The 19,569-nt window shown below is 34.3% G+C and overlaps 2 protein-coding genes across 5 annotated transcripts; one reads left to right on the top strand and one right to left on the bottom strand.

Moving 5' to 3' along the window:
- Positions 1 to 942: 942 nt before the first annotated feature.
- LOC126709677 (gamma-tubulin complex component 4 homolog) lies at positions 943 to 13,057 on the top strand. 3 transcript variants are annotated; one of them, XM_050409998.1, is made up of 17 exons: positions 943 to 1,236; positions 1,317 to 1,596; positions 2,325 to 2,461; positions 3,614 to 3,712; positions 3,866 to 3,986; positions 4,921 to 5,193; positions 5,424 to 5,504; positions 5,582 to 5,665; positions 7,773 to 7,859; positions 8,003 to 8,058; positions 8,197 to 8,394; positions 8,662 to 8,887; positions 9,631 to 9,719; positions 10,860 to 11,013; positions 12,101 to 12,223; positions 12,308 to 12,433; positions 12,509 to 13,057. In XM_050409998.1, the coding sequence occupies exons 1-16, from the start codon at positions 1,112 to 1,114 to the stop codon at positions 12,374 to 12,376; spliced, it is 2,202 nt and encodes a 733-aa protein (XP_050265955.1). In that variant the 5' UTR covers positions 943 to 1,111; the 3' UTR covers positions 12,377 to 12,433; positions 12,509 to 13,057. The 3 variants fall into 3 exon arrangements, with proteins under 3 accessions (XP_050265955.1, XP_050265956.1, XP_050265954.1); XM_050409999.1 differs by having other exon boundaries at positions 12,670 to 13,057; XM_050409997.1 differs by having other exon boundaries at positions 944 to 1,236; positions 12,541 to 13,057.
- A 2,061-nt stretch (positions 13,058 to 15,118) lies between these two features.
- Positions 15,119 to 18,865, bottom strand: LOC126709831 (O-methyltransferase 1, chloroplastic). Of its 2 annotated transcripts, none has more exons than XM_050410177.1 (7): positions 18,361 to 18,862; positions 17,671 to 17,822; positions 17,468 to 17,588; positions 17,093 to 17,217; positions 16,851 to 16,979; positions 16,592 to 16,756; positions 15,119 to 15,584 (listed from the first exon to the last, which is right to left on the bottom strand). In XM_050410177.1, exons 1-7 carry the CDS (start codon positions 18,773 to 18,775, stop codon positions 15,513 to 15,515), a joined length of 1,179 nt encoding a protein of 392 aa, XP_050266134.1. In that variant the 5' UTR covers positions 18,776 to 18,862; the 3' UTR covers positions 15,119 to 15,512. The 2 variants fall into 2 exon arrangements, with proteins under 2 accessions (XP_050266134.1, XP_050266135.1); XM_050410178.1 differs by having other exon boundaries at positions 15,514 to 16,324; positions 18,361 to 18,865.
- Positions 18,866 to 19,569: the final 704 nt, after the last annotated feature.

The raw sequence follows: 19,569 nt of genomic DNA on the forward strand, positions 1-19,569 counted from the left end.
CTGTCTTCTCTGAGATCATTTGTTGATCTATGGTGATGTTTATGCTTTATGTAGTCTCATATTTAGATTGTTTTAAATCTAATGGCTACTACCAAGAAGGATTGTTGCTCTCTTTTTCGGGTGGAGGAATTGGTTTGAATATATTTGAAACTTTGTCTTGTTACGTTGGATCATTTGGGGCGGAATGTCATTTCATTAAAATTGGATATAACTAGTCTAATTTCACTATACTTTGGATATGTCAATGTAATTAACTAATTTACTTTTTACCATTATATTTATAATACATTAAGTTTTCATGAGAACACCTTGCACATTGAGTTTTAATTAAAACTAGTTACAAACTCACGCAATATGTGGGAATAAATAATTATTTTGTATTGTAATATAATGGATAATTTTTTCTCTAAATTTTTTTAAAGATAATTTGTTTTTCCTTAAAATTAAACGATTTCTATTCGTTCCAATTAGGTCTACTTCAGTCAAATTTGGTCTACTCGGTCAATTTCAGTCTCCTTTCATATATTTTATACTAACTGAGCCTTAAATTGATTATTTTTATACGTTTTCTTTTCAAGTTTAGTTCAAAAATTCTTTTTTTTTTTTTTTTTTTTTTTTCATTTTTGGGTTGAAAAGTAAGAAATTTAATTATATTTAGGCTAAAACTCTTTAGTTTTGAGTTAAAAAATACAAAGAAAAATACTGCAATAGATATTAGAAATTAGAAATATGAGTGATAAAAATGATAAATATTAAAAAGTCTTATTCAGTGTTCTATTTAGTCCCTTCTGTCATCTTCGGTCCAATTTGGTCCTATTTAGTTTATTCTATTTGGTCTAATTCGGCACATTCGGTCTTACTCAGTCTACTTCGGTCTAAAAATTGCTTCAACAAGAAATAAGCACTACTTTTTCCTCAAAAAAAAAAAACCAAACCAAAACAAAACAAAACCGTGGCAACCTGCTATTCCAGCCGGCAAATTTCATTTCAGTTTTTGGAGCCCAAAACTAAACCGAATTCAAAACCTGTTCCCTCTATCCATCCACTTCAGTCTAGAATGAGCGAGAGTGAATCCATATTATTCAAAACATCATAAACCATAAAACCAACAATGCTCCACGAGCTCTTACTCGCACTCTTGGGCTACACCGGCGATCTCATCATCCACAACTCCAACTCCGACGACCGCCCTTTCAAGCTCGCCTCCGATATCTCCTTCATTCAACCCAGCGATCGGTACGCTACCAATCTCAAACAATATGCCTTGTCATTTTTTTTCCAATCTCCGTAACTCACATTTTGATTAAATTTTGCAGGGATCTAATTGAGAGGATAATTACCTTAGGGTTTTACTACAGAGAGCTTGATCGTTTCGCTACCGAGTCTCGGAATTTAAGCTGGATAAGATCTGCCAAAAATGAGTCTCCTTTGGACCTCTCTTCCTCGAAGAATCCCGCTAGCGTGTACCGTAGAGCCATTGCTAATGGCGTCGTGGAAATACTTTCAGTGTACAGGTCCGCCGTGCTCCACATTGAGCAGAAACTGTTGGCCGAAACTGTCCCTATCTTGGCTACTGTCACTCAAGGCCTCAATAAGGTCCTTTCTCTCTCTCTCTCTTTCTCTTTATTTTTTAGTTTTTAAGTTTGTAACGTGTTAATTAGTGTTAATTGTATCTCTTTCAAATCTAAGCTATGAGGTCCTTCTCCGTTAGACATTTGATTATAAGCTTTGCTTATTTTATGTACTGTTTTTAGGTCTACACTACTTTTTATCTCAGCTTTATGTTTAAGCTTTTTGAAAATAAGCTAGTTTTTAGTTTTTTTGTCTCACGTTTGCAAATAAGCTACCAGAAATGAGTAATTTCCAAACGAAATTTTTATTTCTTAGGGTATCAACACCTTAATTCAAGTTTTTTTTTTTTAGTGAGACACTATAACTCGCTAATTTTTGTATGAATGTTAAAATTAACAAATTACTGGGCTTGAAATGGTTTGGTCATGTTCAGAGGAGAGAGGAGAGCAATCAATGCACTAGTTAGAAGTAAGAGTGAGCTGATTCAATTTGAGCAAATGAAAAAAAAAAAAAAAAAAAAAAAAAAAAAAAAAAAAACTTAGATGAAGACAAAAAATTAACATTAATAGAAGTAGTTAAAAATGACATGTTAGTTAAGGAATTAACAGAGACTATGACTTTGGATAGAACACAATGCAGAAAAAGTATACATGTTAATTAAGGTTTTGTTGGTGTCGTTAATTTTGGATGCTAGGGTGAGTAGTTGATATTTTGATCTCGTATTGTTCTTATAGTTTGCTTTCCCCCTTCAGTTTTTTGTTCTTTTGCCGCCTTTGTATGAGCTGATTTTGGAAATTGAGCGTGATAATATTCGTGGAGGTCAGCTTCTTAACCTGTTACACAAGCGGTGCCACTGTGGAGTGCCTGAGTTGCAGACTTGCATTCAGAGGTATACATGTTTTGGCAAATTGATTAGTTATTAATTACTTTACATTGATGATAATTCTGTCTTTTCTTTAGGTACAATTTTTATTTTTATTTTTATAATGCTTATAGTACATTTCCTTATTGTTAGGATGGCATTGAGATGTATAATCACATCTGCATAACTTAAATATGGACCATTCTTAAGGAATTGTATCCCGATCTGTATTTGATTGCTAAAAACAAGGATGCTTCTGTCTTCCATGGTGAGTGTAGGAGGGGACGACTGGCCCTGCTATTGGAATAAGAGGTTTGTTTGTAATTTTCATGATTGGGAGATGGAGGTGGTGGATTCTTTAATGGATTTATTATACGGCAAACTGCCATTTGCTGGAGGAACTTACTGGGTACAGAATAGCAATGGTGAATTTAGTTTTCAATCTAATTATGAACATTTGAGAAATGCTAGCAGGAAAGCCTTTTCCCTGGAGATGCCTTTGTTTTGTACACGTGCCTAAAAAAGTACCATCCCTAGTGTGCGCAGCAATGCTAAACAAAAATTTGATCATAGGCAATCTTGTTAAGGGGGGTATACCATTGATCAATTGGTGTTGTGTGTGTAAGGCAAACAATGAATCCGTGGGTTATCTTTTGCAACACTGTGCAGTTGCTCACAATTATGGTTATTTTTTTTCCCGGCTTCTGGGGGGGTGCAGTGGGTGATGCCCCAAAAAGTGATTGATATTTGTTGTCGCTGGAAGGGACTATACGGGAGACTTAGGAATAGTATCACATGGAATGTGACCCTATGTGTCTTGTGTGGTTGATTTGGGACAAGTGGAATAGTTGAATACTTGAGGGTGTTGAGAAATCCTTATTGAGCTAAACTGTAGTTTTTTGCACATTTTATTTAAATGGTGTGATATGCTGGGGAGATTTCTTGTAACACATTAGTTGAGTGTATTACCTTTACGATTATGGTTGCAATTCTTTAGGAAGCTCTATCTTTTGAGCTTTCTTGATTCATAATAAAAATATTTCTTTATTACCTATCCAAAAAAGAATCATTTCTTAATATATTATATGTATGGAGCATGAGTCTAGTTGATCAACTTGCAAAATGTATGCTGAGATGATGATGTTCATCTTTGTTGGTTGTTGTATGTCCAAAGTATAGACTTCTTTGGCATGGGCATCAGGTCATGTATAACCAACTTGCTTCGTGGATGGTTTATGGGATTCTTCAAGACCAGCATGGAGAGTTTTTCATTCGGAGGTAATGACTAAAGAAGTATGTTTCTTGTAGCCAATAAGAATATACTAATCAGGTTCAGCCAATTTTCCATTTTGGATATTCGTATGACTGATATATGCATCCATTATAGATTTATAAACCTGAAATTGGTTATATTGTTTTCTAACTTTGCAGGCAGGAGGATACAGATGTAGAGCATGGCTCATCTCTTCCTGACATACCTGAGAAGTTGGCTCGCTTATCAACTGATGATACATCTTTGACAGATTGGCACTTGGGATTTCATATTTCTTTGGTATTTTTTGAACTATTATCTTCAAAATTTTGGTTTGTTTTTTATTTTGCAATGACCACTCAATTAGTGTATTGATGGGAGTTTGTTAAGATTTGGATGATGATGATGTTATTGACTAAATAATATATATTGGCTAGATTTTCCACTTTATCTGTGTAATCTTTTGTTAATCAAGCTGGATATTCTAGTAGATGTTCTCACAGGCATGCTCACTGTTATCTTTAATCAGTGGTGTGTGCCAGAAAAGCACTGATGGTTATACCATAATAAAATTTTGTCTGAAATTATGCTGCAGATGTCGTTGCTGTTTTTGTTTTGTAGATTGTCTTTATATGTTGCAATGAGATTGCACAGTAGCGTTGAATAGTTTTGGCATTGGGTTAAAAATGAGCAATCATAATTGATCATTGGACTCTTTGGAATAATTTTTATTTTGTAGACTGTTTGTACTTGTTATTTGTCACCAAGTATCTGATTTCATCAATAGGCTATGCTTTACAAGCTAAGTTTGAGTCATGTTTAGGATGTTTATACTCTATATCAGCCAACATGTGCATTCTACATGCTGTCAATGTTTTTTTTATTTAAAATTTTAGGTACTCTATATGTCAGTGTGACTATGGCTATGCTAGACATAACATGAAATTATTTATGACTGATAGCCTATAAAAATGAACTAAGATTTGCATGAAGAGTGCCCTCCTACTTATATTGCATTTGCATGATATCTATCTATGACATCTTGCTCACTTCTAAGGACTTGAAGGAAGTGCAATGACTAGAAATAATGGTGTTTCCTTTTTTTCCTTTTTTAAAAGAAAGTTTTCTTCACTTATCAATTTTTTGACTTTACATTCTCTTTTGCACCAAGGCACTGATCATTGGAACTTTCTTGCTTTCCCAAGTTATTTAATCTTTCCATGTTATTTTGCAGGATATGCTGCCTGAGTACATCCACATGCGTGTTGCAGAATCAATTCTTTTTGCTGGCAAAGCCATCAGGGTTCTTCGAAATCCAAGCCCCTCCTTTCGGTGTGAGGATGCTTTATATCATCAGCAGATGCCAAGAGGCTCTCAGAAGCTTCAGGGATTAACAGGCCGCTTTTCTTTTCAAAAAGAGCCTCTCATGGATGCTAAACTGATGGGAGAAGAATTACTTCCACAAACTGAGGCAGATAAGATTGAAGCTATGCTTCTAGATCTAAAGGTTGTTTGCACCACAGTTCTCTGTAACATATTTGTTGTGTGCAACCCCACTTTTGATGGATATTTACATGTGGAGAGTGTGGATTGTATTTGTTTATTGCACAAAATAATATCCAGTCTTAACTGTAGTCCATGCACTGACTTGGAAGATATTATATGTACTTTGTAATGGATGGTATCCCCCTTGAAACACCAAATTTTAATGGTGAATAACCTGTTTATTATGTGCAGGAATCATCTGAGTTTCATAAAAGATCATTTGAGTCTGCTGTTGACTCTATTCGGGCTATTGCCGCCAGTCATCTTTGGCAGGTCTGAATGTGACAAAAATTTGGTTGTTTTTATCTTTTAGAGCATCTACATTAAAAGTATTCCATCTTTTTCTACAGCTTGTGGTTGTACGCGCTGACTTGAATGGCCACTTGAAGGCCCTGAAAGACTATTTTCTTTTAGCAAAAGGAGATTTCTTCCAGGTAAAATATGAATCTGTTTTTTGCTCCTTTTTTCATTTTTATTGGACTACACTTATGGGTGCTATGTTTTATATTAATCTTATGATGGGGAGGTTAGTCCATGTCACCAGCACCTTTCAAACTTTTCAAACAGATCATATTTTATGTGCTGTCCTAGGGCTTGTGCTCATCTAGATTTTGCTGCTTTTTATAAAGGACTAATGAATATAGTTGATGCATTTGCTTTATGAACCTTGCATGTTAATCTGCATATGTTGCCTTCAGGAGGAGGAGGATCCTCTTCATGAAATTGTTGTGGCAATGCTTTGAGAATCTTTTCTCATATGTCTGATATGGATTTGTTTGAACCCCATTAAGGGAAATGTCATGATTTTCACGCTAAATGTATGACGTTTTCTCTCATTTGCTTATATATGATAGCAATGAGTACCTCAAAGTATTTATTTAATGGCATTATATGCCATGCCAATTTTTGCACATCCACTTGTGAAATTCGTGTGTACCTTTTGGATGATACTGTAAAGTTAATAAATATGAAAATTGCTACAAATGATTTATGATAATGATAATGGAGTAATGGAACCTCTTTTGCTCATCTTATTTTTGAACTTTTGTTGTTTATAAATATATCTTATATTTGGTACATCTCTGGTTGAATATAAGTTCCTATACATGTGTTATAAAAAAAAAAAAGACTATACGTGTGACACAAAACTTTAGTTGCACCTTGTGTAACTTAGCCAAAGTTACACATTTTTTAAACCATCCATTCTTATTTTATCTAATGGTCAGAAAAAAAAAAAAAAACCATTTATTATGTCATTAAATAAAGTCGGCTTAAGTTTGACACATCAGCAATAAGCCATTTCACATTAAAATTTTCTATTCCCAACACTTCTTTCCTATCACTCTCTCTTTCTCTCTGTAAGTAAAACTAAAATCTTTAGAACACAGTTTCGTCTTCGACCCAGAAGAACCAGATCTGGCAAAGGATCTAGATGTAAAGGGATTGGGGCATTTGATTGTATTTTGGTTCAGCTTGGATGCGTTTGGCTCTGTATTTGGGTAACCTGCTTGGAAAGCGTTATTCACTTTCATGGGTTTTGGTTTTCTTATGCCCATTTTTACATGGGTGATTTGTGCTTATTTCAGTTTATGTTTTTGTCTAATAAAGACAGAATCCTAATTTAAAATTCTTAATTAGATAGAATCTCTTTGGATTGTGATCTCTTTTTTATTTTTATTTTTTTATTTTTATTTATTTTTTATTGGAAGAGCTGAGATATTAATGGACTATTTGCATCCAGATGGGTTTTAGTATTAATTGGTTGGTTTTGTACTTTGGGTAAAACAAATTCGTGCATTTGAAGTCACTGTGGAGAATTATGTACACAAGCAAAGGAGAATATCAATTTAGAGTTATATATATTCTGTTATAGCCATTCCACCTGCTTGGTTGAATCTGAAACCACCCCCAAGTCCAGCAACATCACTACTGACAAGACACCATCTGAGAAACAGAATTCACCAAGAAGTCAGGAAGATAGGCCAATTCTGACCATTAACCATTGAAGAACTGAGTGTTCTGTAAGTATGTCTTCAAGACAGTCAAGAGGCTGAACCTAATGAGAGAGAGAGAGAGAGAGAGACGATTTCAGGAATAGAAAATTTTTACCAAGGTGTCAAACTTAAGCTGACTTTATTTAATGACATAATAAATGGTGATTTTTTGACTTGTTAGATCAAATAGGAATGGACAGTTTAAAAAATGTGTAACTTTGGTTAAGTCACACTAGGTGTAACTTGAACCAATCTCATATATATATATATACACACACACACACACACATATATTTGATTGGTAAGCACACATCCAGTGGGACTTGAAATTGAACCCACGACCTCACCTCCAACCAATTATTATGGGAGAAGGAAGTGCTAGTTGAGCTATAGTTCATTGGCACAAAACTTACTATACTATGACAATTGGAATTTTTACTTGTTAAAAAAAGAGAAGAAAAAAAAAAACTTGTGTAGATAAACAGCTATGCAATTTAATTGAATTCTTGTGGATATCTAAATGTTGGATAAGACATGATTTTTACAGTGCTTTCTTGAGGAGAGTCGCCAATTGATGCGTTTGCCTCCTCGCCAGTCTACTGCTGAAGCTGATCTTATGGTCCCATTTCAGCTGGTAAGTTAGCATGAGTGATTTCTAGTGCATGTGATTATAGGCATTGATGTAGCGAAAGTGTCTATTCTTACATGTTATGTATGTTTCACATTTATTACTGATGGTTGGAAACACATTCATTGGTACTGATTGCAATGATGCAGGCTGCACTAAAGACTATCAGTGAGGAAGACAAATACTATCCGAGAGTATCATTGCGGTTAGATCCAAGATTGACTATTCATACTCAGTGATTTACCTAAAAACTTGACTGTAAAACCATTTTTCTGTCAGTCATATCCTTTCATTTTAAAATTTGACAAGCATATGTACTCATTTAAATTTCTACTTCTTCTAGGATGCCTTCATTTGGATTCACGGTCAAATCCTCCCAAGTAGATATTCCAAAGCCAAAAGATTATGCAGATGGAAACTCAAGTTCTGCTTTGTCAAGTGCTTCTTCAGAGATGTCCCTTGATGGATGGGATGGTATTGCTCTTGAATACTCTGTTGATTGGCCCTTAGAGTTGTTCTTTACCCAAGAAGTGCTCTCAAAGTAAGACTCTACTGCTCCTGTAACTCGTGGATGCCATTTTTTATTTCCTTCTTTCTTTGTTTTGATATAGCTAATAAAGTTGGAACTTTTTAACAAGATTTTTTAAAATTTTTTCTTTTACATGAAGGAGTAAAAAAAGGAGCCTTTTCAACTAAGTACTTTAGTTGAAAAATACTTGATAGTTGTGGAGCTGCTAATTAGTTGAAAAGTACTTGATAGTTGTGAAGCTGTTAATCTATACACATCTTAACAATAATTTTGCTCCAGGTATTGCAGGGTCTTCCAATATTTGCTGCGGTTGAAGCGAACACAAATGGAGTTAGAGAAATCATGGGCCTCTGTGATGCATCAAGATCACACAGATTTTGCCAATCGTCGAAATGACCGTGTGAATCGCCCAGTATCTCAGCAGCGAAGGCAGCGGTTTAGACCAATGTGGCGTGTTAGAGAACATATGGCATTCTTGATCAGAAATCTTCAATTTTATATCCAGGTCATTATTGATGCCTTTAAGTTTCACTTCTATGTTAAATCTTTTCGGAGATTGGAACAAGCCAAGCTGGAAAAAAAGTATTCTATACTGATTGTACATTTACAGTTTTACCATATATTTAATGAAAAACCCCTCCATTTATATTCTAAGCCATTTGCTCAACATTTACATTAAGGATGATGGTGAGGTATATGCTGATGCAGAGACACAGGATCTGATCCAGACTCGGTCTAATAAAAAAAGTGAATATAAAACAATGACCCATATGGGATGTCTATTAGATGATATACAATGGCGCATATGAGACTTCTCAAGTATCGATTGATATACATTTGTTAATTACATATGGAATGTAGTCATGTACACACCAATCAAATCAATCTTTTGTGGTATCCTAAGTAGGCTTTCCCAACTATGGCATGTTACTAGATAAGAAACAAGAGAAATGGTTATAATTACAACTAAGGAATAGTTGAATATAATTTATTTCTGAATTATTTTCTATATCAATATGCTGCATAAGTTGGTTGAATGGGTAACTGATCAAGTTACTTCAGATGTTTATACTTTTCATATCAGTTAGTGCTCTTTGAATAATCTGGAGAAAATGCCCATTCTTATCTAGTAACTGTATGCTTTTCTCTCTTCTTTAAACCTAAATCATGAAGTTTGTGATTTCTCTATGCTCATTGATCATTTATGAATTCTCTATCCCTTTTAAAAGTTTCATGTTTCTATTTTAGGTGGATGTTATAGAATCTCAATGGAATGTTTTGCAAGCTCATATTCAAGATTCTCATGACTTTACTGAACTCGTGGCCTTTCATCAAGAGTAAGTAAAACAAATGGTTTGTCATTGCAAATTGCTTCTGCATTATAATCTTCTATATTACTCTGGGAACTCTTTAGTGCTGTTGTTTGCTTAATTGTTTTAAATGTATACAATCGCTAATGACTAAAGATATTCAACAGAATTGGGTACTGCTTGTTTCTGTTACAATTATGGAATGCCTTTTTGGTGCCAGATGCATCATTGTGCAGTCCTATGTTTAGTGTTTCTCATTTCTTTTCAAATTCCAATTAGATATCCTTAAAGACTTAATGTTCTATTTGTCTCAGCAGAAAACATTTTCCTAAAAATGATTCATTTTCTAGAAAATGTTTTTAGGAAAACTGACTTGTCTTCCTGTGTTTTAGTTGTGGCCTTGAAAATGAGCTAGAAAGCATTTTTTGTGATTTTGCGTGCATGGAAAATCATTAACATTTCTTGTAATTCCAAGTAATTGCTTGCTTTTGATTCACTTTTTAATTTTTATTGAGATCTCCTTCCTGATCTCGTCCATGAAGTGCTTGATGAAGCCTTCAATGATGACGAAATGGCCCTTGTGAAACAAATCAGCAAGGAGTCCTAGTATTTTACAAAAATTCTGGTGATGAGGTCAGTGATGCTGAACTCCATGTTGGGTGACATTGTGATGGTGGGGTTAACAACTCTGCCTTCAAGGACCAAGCCGAGAGAGAGAGGCGTTACTGTTGGTTGGTGTGTGGTCTGTGGTGCGCAGGTGAGAGTGAGAGTGTTGAGAGTGGTTGGTTTATGAGCTCTGTAATGTTCTGGAAAATGTATACTGCTCAAATGGAGCGGTTTTCGTAGTTTAAATGGTTAGTTTTCCATTGATGTTTGTTTTCTGTAGTATGGAATACTGGAAAATATGTTTCACTGAAACAAACAGATCTTTAGAGAAAGATCTTGCTATATACTGAAAGAAATTGCACGTGTATCTCTCCCAAGCATTTGTGGCGTCTTATTCAAGGAAGTAGCTCTGCCAAGCATGTGTATCTCTCCCAAGCATTGGTGTAGGGATGCTTGTTTTCCACATAGCTATTATTGATAGTTCAGTCTTTAATATATATTCTGCACAGACAATGTTGATTACAGCTTTGATGTTTTCATAATTCTTAAATTTTCTAACAGGTATTTGTCAGCTTTAATTTCACAATCTTTCTTGGATATTGGCTCTGTGTCGAGGATACTGGATGGCATAATGAAACTTTGCTTGCAGTTTTGCTGGAAGATAGAAAACCAAGAAAATGGTTCAAATACATCTGAACTGGAACATATAACAGAGGTACCTTAGTTAAATTCTCTCTAATATGATTATGGATGCTGCATGTATAAATGATAATAGAGAAAATAAGCATTTCGTTTAGTAGTGGTCATTTTTCTTCATGCTTTGAGTTTGAACCATCAATTGAACTTGGCCCAGTTGTCTCAAACTTGTATTTATTGCACCGTGAAAAACGATTATATGTAGTTTTTCAAAGTGATTGTTGCAACCCTGCAGCTGTGAACATGAGATGTGACCTTTGCATATCATGGAAATGTGTTTCTAAAGCAATCCCCATTTCCTAAGCAACATAACTGGAAATCCTGTCTGCATCAAAAGTTATCACCTGTTCAACTGAGAGATGGCAGACTGCAGTACAAGTAGAATTATGATTGCAAAGGAGTTGAGAACTGTAGGATTTATCAGTGCCAATCCAAAATCTGCTGTGCCCGTTCCACTATTACCTCTCTTTCCCTTACTCTGTGTGTGAGAGAGAGAGATAGAGATAGAGATGTAAATTCCACGTCTTGATGTTTTAAGCATGGCATACGCTGATCTGTGAACTCCATTTCCAAAATATGCTTTGCTAAGTGGTATTAGGACAAATACATAGCAACGGCTCACCTTTGGGGCAGATCATGGTGAGTTGGTGACACATCAAGCTATGATTGAAGCATTATAAATCAAGAGACCAAAACAGAAAGCTTGCATACAAATTGTAGTGTTAACTGAAGAATAGATGTTTTGTTCTTTTCTATTCAAGAATCTATTTGAATGTTCAATGAGTAAGGACTCTGCAATATGACTAGTTGAAGGTAGTCAGGGGCTCTTTGATCTAATGGGAAGTGTAGGGTAAAATGGATATAAACATTTTTTATTACATTATATGAAATCCGGCAAAAAGGACTAACACATGTCACTGGAATTTTCCCTAGATTGTCTTGGTGCCACATGACTTGGTTTGCCTATCTGATTTTTATTTTAAGTAATTAGCACTTCATTAGTAGTGGATGCAGGTCCTTTTGTGTCTATCACACAACATATGTCCAAAATTTTTTGAGTGATTTTAATGGTTTCATATTTAAGCGTTCCCTTTTACTTCTTACAGGAATTTAACAAGAAATCGAACTCCTTATACACTATATTGCGCAGTAGCAGACTTGCTGGAAGTCAGCGGGCTCCATTTCTGAGACGTTTTCTTTTGCGTCTAAACTTTAATTCCTTTTTTGAGGTATTCCCATACGAATGTTTCCTCTAGATACTCTTCACATGAGCCCTATAATTTATTGACAAAATATTGATTCTCTCTTAACAGGCAACTGCAAGAGGTGTGCTGAATGTTGTTAGACCACGTCCAGCACTTCCTGCTTTAAATCAACAATAGCCTTAATTCAGTGGCAAGCTTATTGCTAATTTCAAGATTACTGCCATGTGAGCAATGGTAAATTCATTTCTAGCTTTTTTTTCCGTTGAAGGACAAGTGACAATGATTTATTTAATGCTAGTCTGAAGATAGATTATGAAATGGCCAACTTCTTTGACATTTAGGTGGTGCCTCTAAGGATATGCATGTCTGTCATCAGCTTGATGATTTTCTGGTTATCAATTATCATCACGTGGGGGCTTTTGGTAGCTGGCTTAGTTTAATGGGCTCTTTTTTATCATTTGACTATCCAGTGAGGGTCCCTTGAAGGTAAGGTGTGGATTCTGGTAGCGGCTTGAGGCCTTGGGTGTATTCTTGCGCTGAGCTTGTTGGTCTTTATGGTAAACTATCCTTCAGCCATTTAGGTAGTTTGGCAGGTAGTATCATGTGCCTGTAGGCCCAAGGTTGACTCTTTGGTGACCAGACCAGTCCTGGGCATATTCAGATGGTGTTTTTAACTGTTTTGCAGTCCTCTTTGTAGATGCAAAAATTAAATTATAAATTATTTATTTTCTAAATACGTGATTTTTTGTATATATAAAATTGATTTTTAGTGGGTTTGTAGCTATAGATGTGTGAATTCAAGGCAGGGTTTGAAGGGGATTACAGAATTGCAAGATATTGTTCTGTAGTTTTTTTTTCTTTGGGTTTTGTTTTGGTTTGTTATTTTATTTACTTTCCTTCATTTATCTACCATGATTTGGAGAGAAGGGATCGTCTAAAAGCTGGAGTTTACCTTTCATGTGGATCTAAGTTATTCATGTATGCCTCCATAAATTGATTGCAAGCATTGGATTAGTACCAAACATGCTTGCCTTAAGTGAAAAATGCCCAAATTGGATTTAAGCTGTCTTATTTAACTTTGTCCCATCAAACTTTCTGAAAACCTACATCAAACCTAGAAAATTTTCGGCGTGAGAAAAGTATTGTGCACCAAATCAGGGACAATTCAAATCAAGGCCTTCCAGATTTTCTTTAGTCTTAGATTGATTGGAAGGGATCTCAAGTTCCAAAACAAGCTTCTGAACGATTAAACAGAAGATCAAACTAAAGTTACAAGTCATATATCTCGACAAGTTTTAGGACATAATCTTTTTTTTCCTGGATAATAGGGTTTATAAATGGATGAAAGATTTTTCTCATTAAGAAAATTAATGAAAAAAAGATGAGAGATGTTACGTTTACAATATTTTTATAACATTTTCATAATAAATCATAAGTGGTTAGTTGTTATTAGTTCAAATTTGAACCTAATACTAAAATTATTTTTTTGTCTCAACAATAACAATCAGTAACAACTTGCCGTTTAGGATTTGTTGTGAAAATGTTGTGGACATATCATTTCTCAAAAAAAATTTGCAAGAATGAGCTTTTCAATCCCAAGAAACATTAAACAAGAAAATGTGTAGTTCTAAAAAAGATCCTATTGCTATGAAAAATGTACTAATTTTCTATAATGTCAAAAACAAAATATCTCAAGGATAAAGAATAAATAAATATATGCCGAAGGTTGACTCTTTGGTGACCAGACCAGTCTTGGGCATTCACATGGTGTTTTTAGCGGTTTAGCAGTCCTCTCTCTTTGTAGATGCAAATATTAAATAAATAAATAAAAATTGAATACGTGATTTTTGTATATATAAAAGTGATTTTCAGTGGGTTTGTAATTTGTACTTTGTAGCTATAAGGCAAGACGGGATAGTCTTAACTTTTATGATGTTTGAGTTCAAGGCTAGGTTTGGGTTTGAGGGAGTTTAAGAATTGCATGATATTGTTCCGGTGTTATTTTTTATTATTTTTGGATAATCTAAGTCTATTGTTTTCAAACAAGAAATGAAGAAATCATATTTTCTAATCTTCAAAAAAAGAAAAGATATATGTCTGTCTTATGATTTTTTTAATTTACTTGGATATAAATCTTATTGTCTTGGTGTTTTCATAGAGTAAGGGACAACTTATGCACCACAACAAAAAATAATTGTGACATTTAATAGTAAGTAGTCGCAAATCAAAGCAATACTTGAGAAAATATAATGTAAAATTTGTAGGTTAAATAGTGCATGTATTATTTAAATGTATTTTATATTTTTATAATTTTTTATATAATGAAACATATAATATATTTTGTTCAACAATGTGTGTGTGTGTATTTTTTTAATAAGTATTACTATTTCCTCAAGAAAAAGTATATTGTTTTATATAAATGAAAAAGATGTTATTAAATTTTTTTTTATAAAAAAAATACCATAATTGGTTGACTAATTTGAATATGTACACCCCCATCCAAGAATATTGAAATAAAAAATGCACACTCCCATTCTATAGAATACATGTGGCATGCTATATTAAGTTTATAATTGTAACATTTTTTTTTTCTTTCCAAATGTAAGTATAATGTCTATATTATTAAAACTTAAATTATAAGGTAATCTTGTTAATATTTATTATTATTATTAAAACTTAAAACTTAAATTATTATTATTATTATTATTATCTCTAATTTTTAATGTCTATTTTGTTTATATATTTTAGTCCAAAACTAAAGAGTTTGGCCAAAATAAAATTTCATACTTTTCAATCCAAAAATTAAGATGGAAAAAAATTTGAATTTTGAGCCCAAATCTTAAAAAAAAAAAAAAAAAAAAAAAAAAAAAAAAAAAATCTAAGGCCTAATTAGTCCAAAATGGACCCAAATAAACCAAATGAACCAAAATACTATATTGATATGGCTTAACAAGACTGTAGCAACAATAGAATGTGAACTTTTTGGAGTTAAAGATAGAACAATGTGCTATATTCCCTATAGCATGTATTTTAACTTCTGGTCATCATGAGGCTATGTGTGTATTACATGACGCACCTGGTGTATATAGGATGACACCTATGTACTACATTCCCTAACTCTTGCATTCTTGCTTTATTGTGCATTTGTGCTTGCATCTCTCTTTTGGCATTAGAGATCATTATTTCCATTAATGATCCAGAGTCCACCTCCTCGGGGGAGCCAGACATTGAAACATGTACAAAAAGGAACAAAAAAGGAAAAAAAAGAAAAACAAAACATTATTGTTGTCTAACAAAACATTATCTACGCTTATTAGAGCTCTTCGAACCCATCTTCATCCCCTTGTTCCTCCAACCTCTGAAATTCTCTCCAAAAAGTTCTCATCTGAAAAGAAAAATGTAAATTCATTAGATAACTCAACCCATTATATTTTTCATAAGTAGCCTATGCATATAAATGTCAGTTGGCAAATCAAATTCATATTGCAAACAAACTTGGTGTTCTTGAGAAGCCCCATATCCTTGCAACACTTCACAGCATACCATTTTAGGCACAAAAGAAATTATGAAGTAGAAAATGAAATTTTCTTTCTCATATTAATGTAGCTATATTCTCTTTATTCGGTAGAGTTATAAAAAAATCATTAGATCTGTCACTGTCTCATGTCCAAAGAGGAAACCGGGGCAAAATTTTGATGTAGCTCTCATTTCCACATTGCTAATCCCCAAATAGAGCTGTCATGTTTGAGACAACCCAGTTTAGGCAGGCCAGTTTACCTAGGAATTAGAAGATCTAATTCAGTCATATACACATATGGGCTGCAGGAACAGTGCTTAAAGAAAACAAAGCTGCAGTCCGTCAGATTAGGAAAATTTTTATTCACAGAAATAAGAATGGGATCATGAAAACTTCAAACAATCAGGGGAAACAATAAAATTCAGTTAAAATTTCAGGAATAATGTGAGAAGATATTCAGTAAAAATCAAAATGTTCAAAAAAAAAAAAAAAAAAATCACTGGAAATAGGAGTGATGCTGGATATTACCAGTTTTACTACAATTTTTAGCTACAAATTGACATTGCCATATATAGTGGTGCCAAGTTTGAAGTGTGTACTTGCATGAACTGCACGTCAAATTCATAGGGGTGGTGTGAGTGATACACTTGATTCGACACTCAGCAGCCATGTTAGTTTGTAACTATTTTGTAATAAAACATTTAGGATCCCAAGCATTTCTCCCTCAAATAATATGGCATTTTGAAATCACTATGCATAACAGGGCATTTCACAAAATGATTAGAAGAAAACTTCCTCTGTTTCTCTTTATATGATCACCGGAAAATCACAATTATTATGCATCAAACCATAAATCGTTTAGTGTAAACAATTACCTGATCATCAGAAAGTCGTAATTGTTCTGCAGCAAACAATATCTTATTGTAATGTCGTAATGCTAATTGCTTGTGTAAATCCCCTGCAACATCCTCAAAGCTAATCATGTCCACCTTGAACCCATTGCTCATGAATAGTTTGTTCATCCATTGCCTTATAGTTGACTGCACAAAACACAAGCAGAGGGGTGGTATCTTTTGTAAGGAAGAGAAGAAAATGAAGCCAAACTAAGTTTTATTCAGAGTACAACAATCTAACCTTGGGTCCAAATTCAGTTTGTGTCAACCAAGCTGGCATTTCTCCCAAGAAATAACATCCACTCATGGCCAAATTACTTGCAAGAACTAAAATATCCTCAAAATTGGCCAAAGTCATCACAGGAAACCCCTATAATTTCATAGAAAAATAATTGTCTCACCTACTTAAGCAACTCAAATATTTGTTTCTTGGTGAAAATGATTGTAAGTGGTTATTGATGTTGACCATAAATCTTTAATCACCTGGATGACCCATATACTTGGCCGATCACCAGTAAAACCTTTCGCACATAGGGTTTGCTGTATATCAAGCGACTCCATTGGAACATGAAAGAACAAGCAGTTTCTTGGAATTCTTGCCCCAATATCTAATGAATTTTAAGAAAGTTAGAACAAGTTGAATTGCCTTCTTTTGTTTCAAAAAAATGAGCAAGGCATATCAAATAAACTTGATTTGCTGAGTTCACTGAGATTCAAGAATGACAGGAAGATATGCATGAAAAATTGTAATGCTTTTGCTGCAAACACTAATTTCGCAACTAGAACCAGAACCAGAAGACGTCACTAACAGTTTGATGTACTATCATACACCACTTATATTGGTTAAACGACAAAAACCTTGAAGCTTCTGTGCTGCTCTTTTGAATACCCTTTCAGGCGATATATCAAATATCAAGGTTGAAGCCGGCCAACCAAGCCTATAAGGCCGAGTGTCCATGCCATCTGTAAACAAAACAACCTGCCCATACAAAAACAATCTCTATTAAACTTTGTCATTGTGAAAACTATCTAATTTCCTAGAATTTTACTTAATTAACTACCTGCTTAAATCCATCAATATGGTTCACTGTACGAAGCAACGCATCATCAATAAATCTCGTTGCAAGACAATAATGGTCTGAGTGTTGCTTGATATCCGTCTGAACAGGAGGAGGAACAAAACAACCCGCATATGTGTCTAGAAAAAGCGGGTCTGCATATGCAAGCAACAATAACATTGATATCCCACTACTTGAAAAAAAACATATTGCAATAAGAAAATTTATCTATTTGCTCCAAAAAAAAAAAAAATGATCTTCATGTTAAAGCAAGAATTTCCAGAGAGTATCAATGCATTCAAGAATACAGAGTTAATACTTTATAGTAGTAAGTAACCCTTTAAAGATATATGAGAGGCTGGCTACCAAACTAACTTGCTTGGGTGCAATTACTCCCAATACACTAGAAAAGTGCCCATAAACATGTTGTTATTTGCAAATCTTCTTTGCCCACTTGACACATATGTTAACTTTTCATTCAAAATCAATCCCAAGGATATATGGGTACAAAAAGATTACAAAGAACCAATGAGCTTTGGCCCAAATGGCCATTATAATTTAAAAAGAGATGAAGACCCCACAAAATTATAGAAACGACAAATAAGTGTTAATGAAGCTAATGCCATAAGACTACAATAACAAGTTCTCTATTATGTGTTTGATAAAATGTCTCAGAGAAAGTTATGAGTTTACCAGGTCGATGGGTCTCCTGATAACGAAGAGAAGCAGAATTAATGGCGGCTTGGAGTAATGGGTCAGTGCTATCATCGAGTTTCGCTCTCAACCCGCTGACTCTCTTCTTGGAGGAGCATGTCAATGGTGGGCGTAAGATAGCAATGGCCGGTGGACGTGTGAAGCGCAATAAAGCTTCCATCTTTGTAAGAGTTCTGTATTGGGTATCTGAGTTTGAGAGCTCAAACAGAGTAGAGCAAAGAAAGAAGCAGAGTGAAGAAGGCAGAGAAGGGAAGAAAGTGAAAACAAATGAGAGAAAATTGTGTGGATTTTCCTGATTGATTGATTCAGTTCTTTTCAAAGTGAGATGTTTATTTATACTAACTGGTTGAAGAAAGAGCTCATGATAGCCGTTGTAAAAACTACTAACCACCATAACGATTTTTAACTAACTTAACAGATACTTTAACTGTAAAGAGACAATGCAACTGTTGTTGAAGTTTTGCCCATTTCTCAATGCCGTGTATCGAATCGATTCCACTAGGATGGCAAATAGACATGCATAGTGGCAACGACAAATAGTTTAGTCAAAGTGAATCATTTAGACGACCAGTCGTTTATGTGATCTTATAAAAGAAGAGTACAAAAGAACACCATTACTGGGCCTAGAACTGTCTCCTTCAAATTGAGAAACCAAAACATGAGGACAAGAGATGGGGATTAGCCCATTCTGGTTTCAAAATGCCACCCCAGTGAGCTAGGAGATGGGCTGTGACATTGCCCAATGTTTTCACAAAAGAAAAAGGTTAAGGCATCAAAACAATTAGCAGAAAATTAGAATGTCATAAAATCACTACAAATAGATCAATGGAGGAGACACTTTTGTTCTTTAGAGGTTTCGTTAATGATATGTCATATCTTACTATGCGCATAAAATGCACATGACACTAGAGGTGTCAATGTTTGTCCAAACTCGCAAACACGACATGTGCTTTAGCGGGTTAGGGTTGGGCCTTAGCAGGTTTGGGTCATAAACGGGTCAACCTTAAAGCGACATGATAAGAAACGTGTTATAAACGGGTCAACCCGCATGACTCACAATAGACATGTTTAATACACCAATTTATTTGTGTCAACCCTAAATGATTCATTTAACACAATCCATTTAACTCGTATAACAAATTAATATTCATTTTATTTTCAAATTTTTAAATGCCTTTTATATCAAAC

This window comes from Quercus robur, chromosome 12 (genome assembly GCF_932294415.1).
Source record: "Quercus robur chromosome 12, dhQueRobu3.1, whole genome shotgun sequence".
In the NCBI taxonomy this organism is placed as follows: Eukaryota; Viridiplantae; Streptophyta; class Magnoliopsida; order Fagales; family Fagaceae; genus Quercus; species Quercus robur.

What these genes read in the sequence shown, in the direction of transcription:
- LOC126709677 (XM_050409998.1), top strand. Translation starts at nt 1,112, where the DNA reads ATGCTCCACGAGCTCTTACTCGCACTCTTGGGCTACACCGGCGATCTC. An exon ending in TCACTCAAGGCCTCAATAAG is followed by an intron (nt 1,597 to 2,324) that starts GTCCTTTCTCTC and finishes TTCCCCCTTCAG; the next exon opens with TTTTTTGTTCTTTTGCCGCC. An exon ending in TATCCGAGAGTATCATTGCG is followed by an intron (nt 8,059 to 8,196) that starts GTTAGATCCAAG and finishes TACTTCTTCTAG; the next exon opens with GATGCCTTCATTTGGATTCA.
- LOC126709831 (XM_050410177.1), bottom strand. Translation starts at nt 18,775, where the DNA reads ATGGTGGTTAGTAGTTTTTACAACGGCTATCATGAGCTCTTTCTTCAA. An exon ending in TCAGGAGACCCATCGACCTG is followed by an intron (nt 17,823 to 18,360) that starts GTAAACTCATAA and finishes TTGCATATGCAG; the next exon opens with ACCCGCTTTTTCTAGACACA. An exon ending in ATATTGATGGATTTAAGCAG is followed by an intron (nt 17,589 to 17,670) that starts GTAGTTAATTAA and finishes TTGTATGGGCAG; the next exon opens with GTTGTTTTGTTTACAGATGG.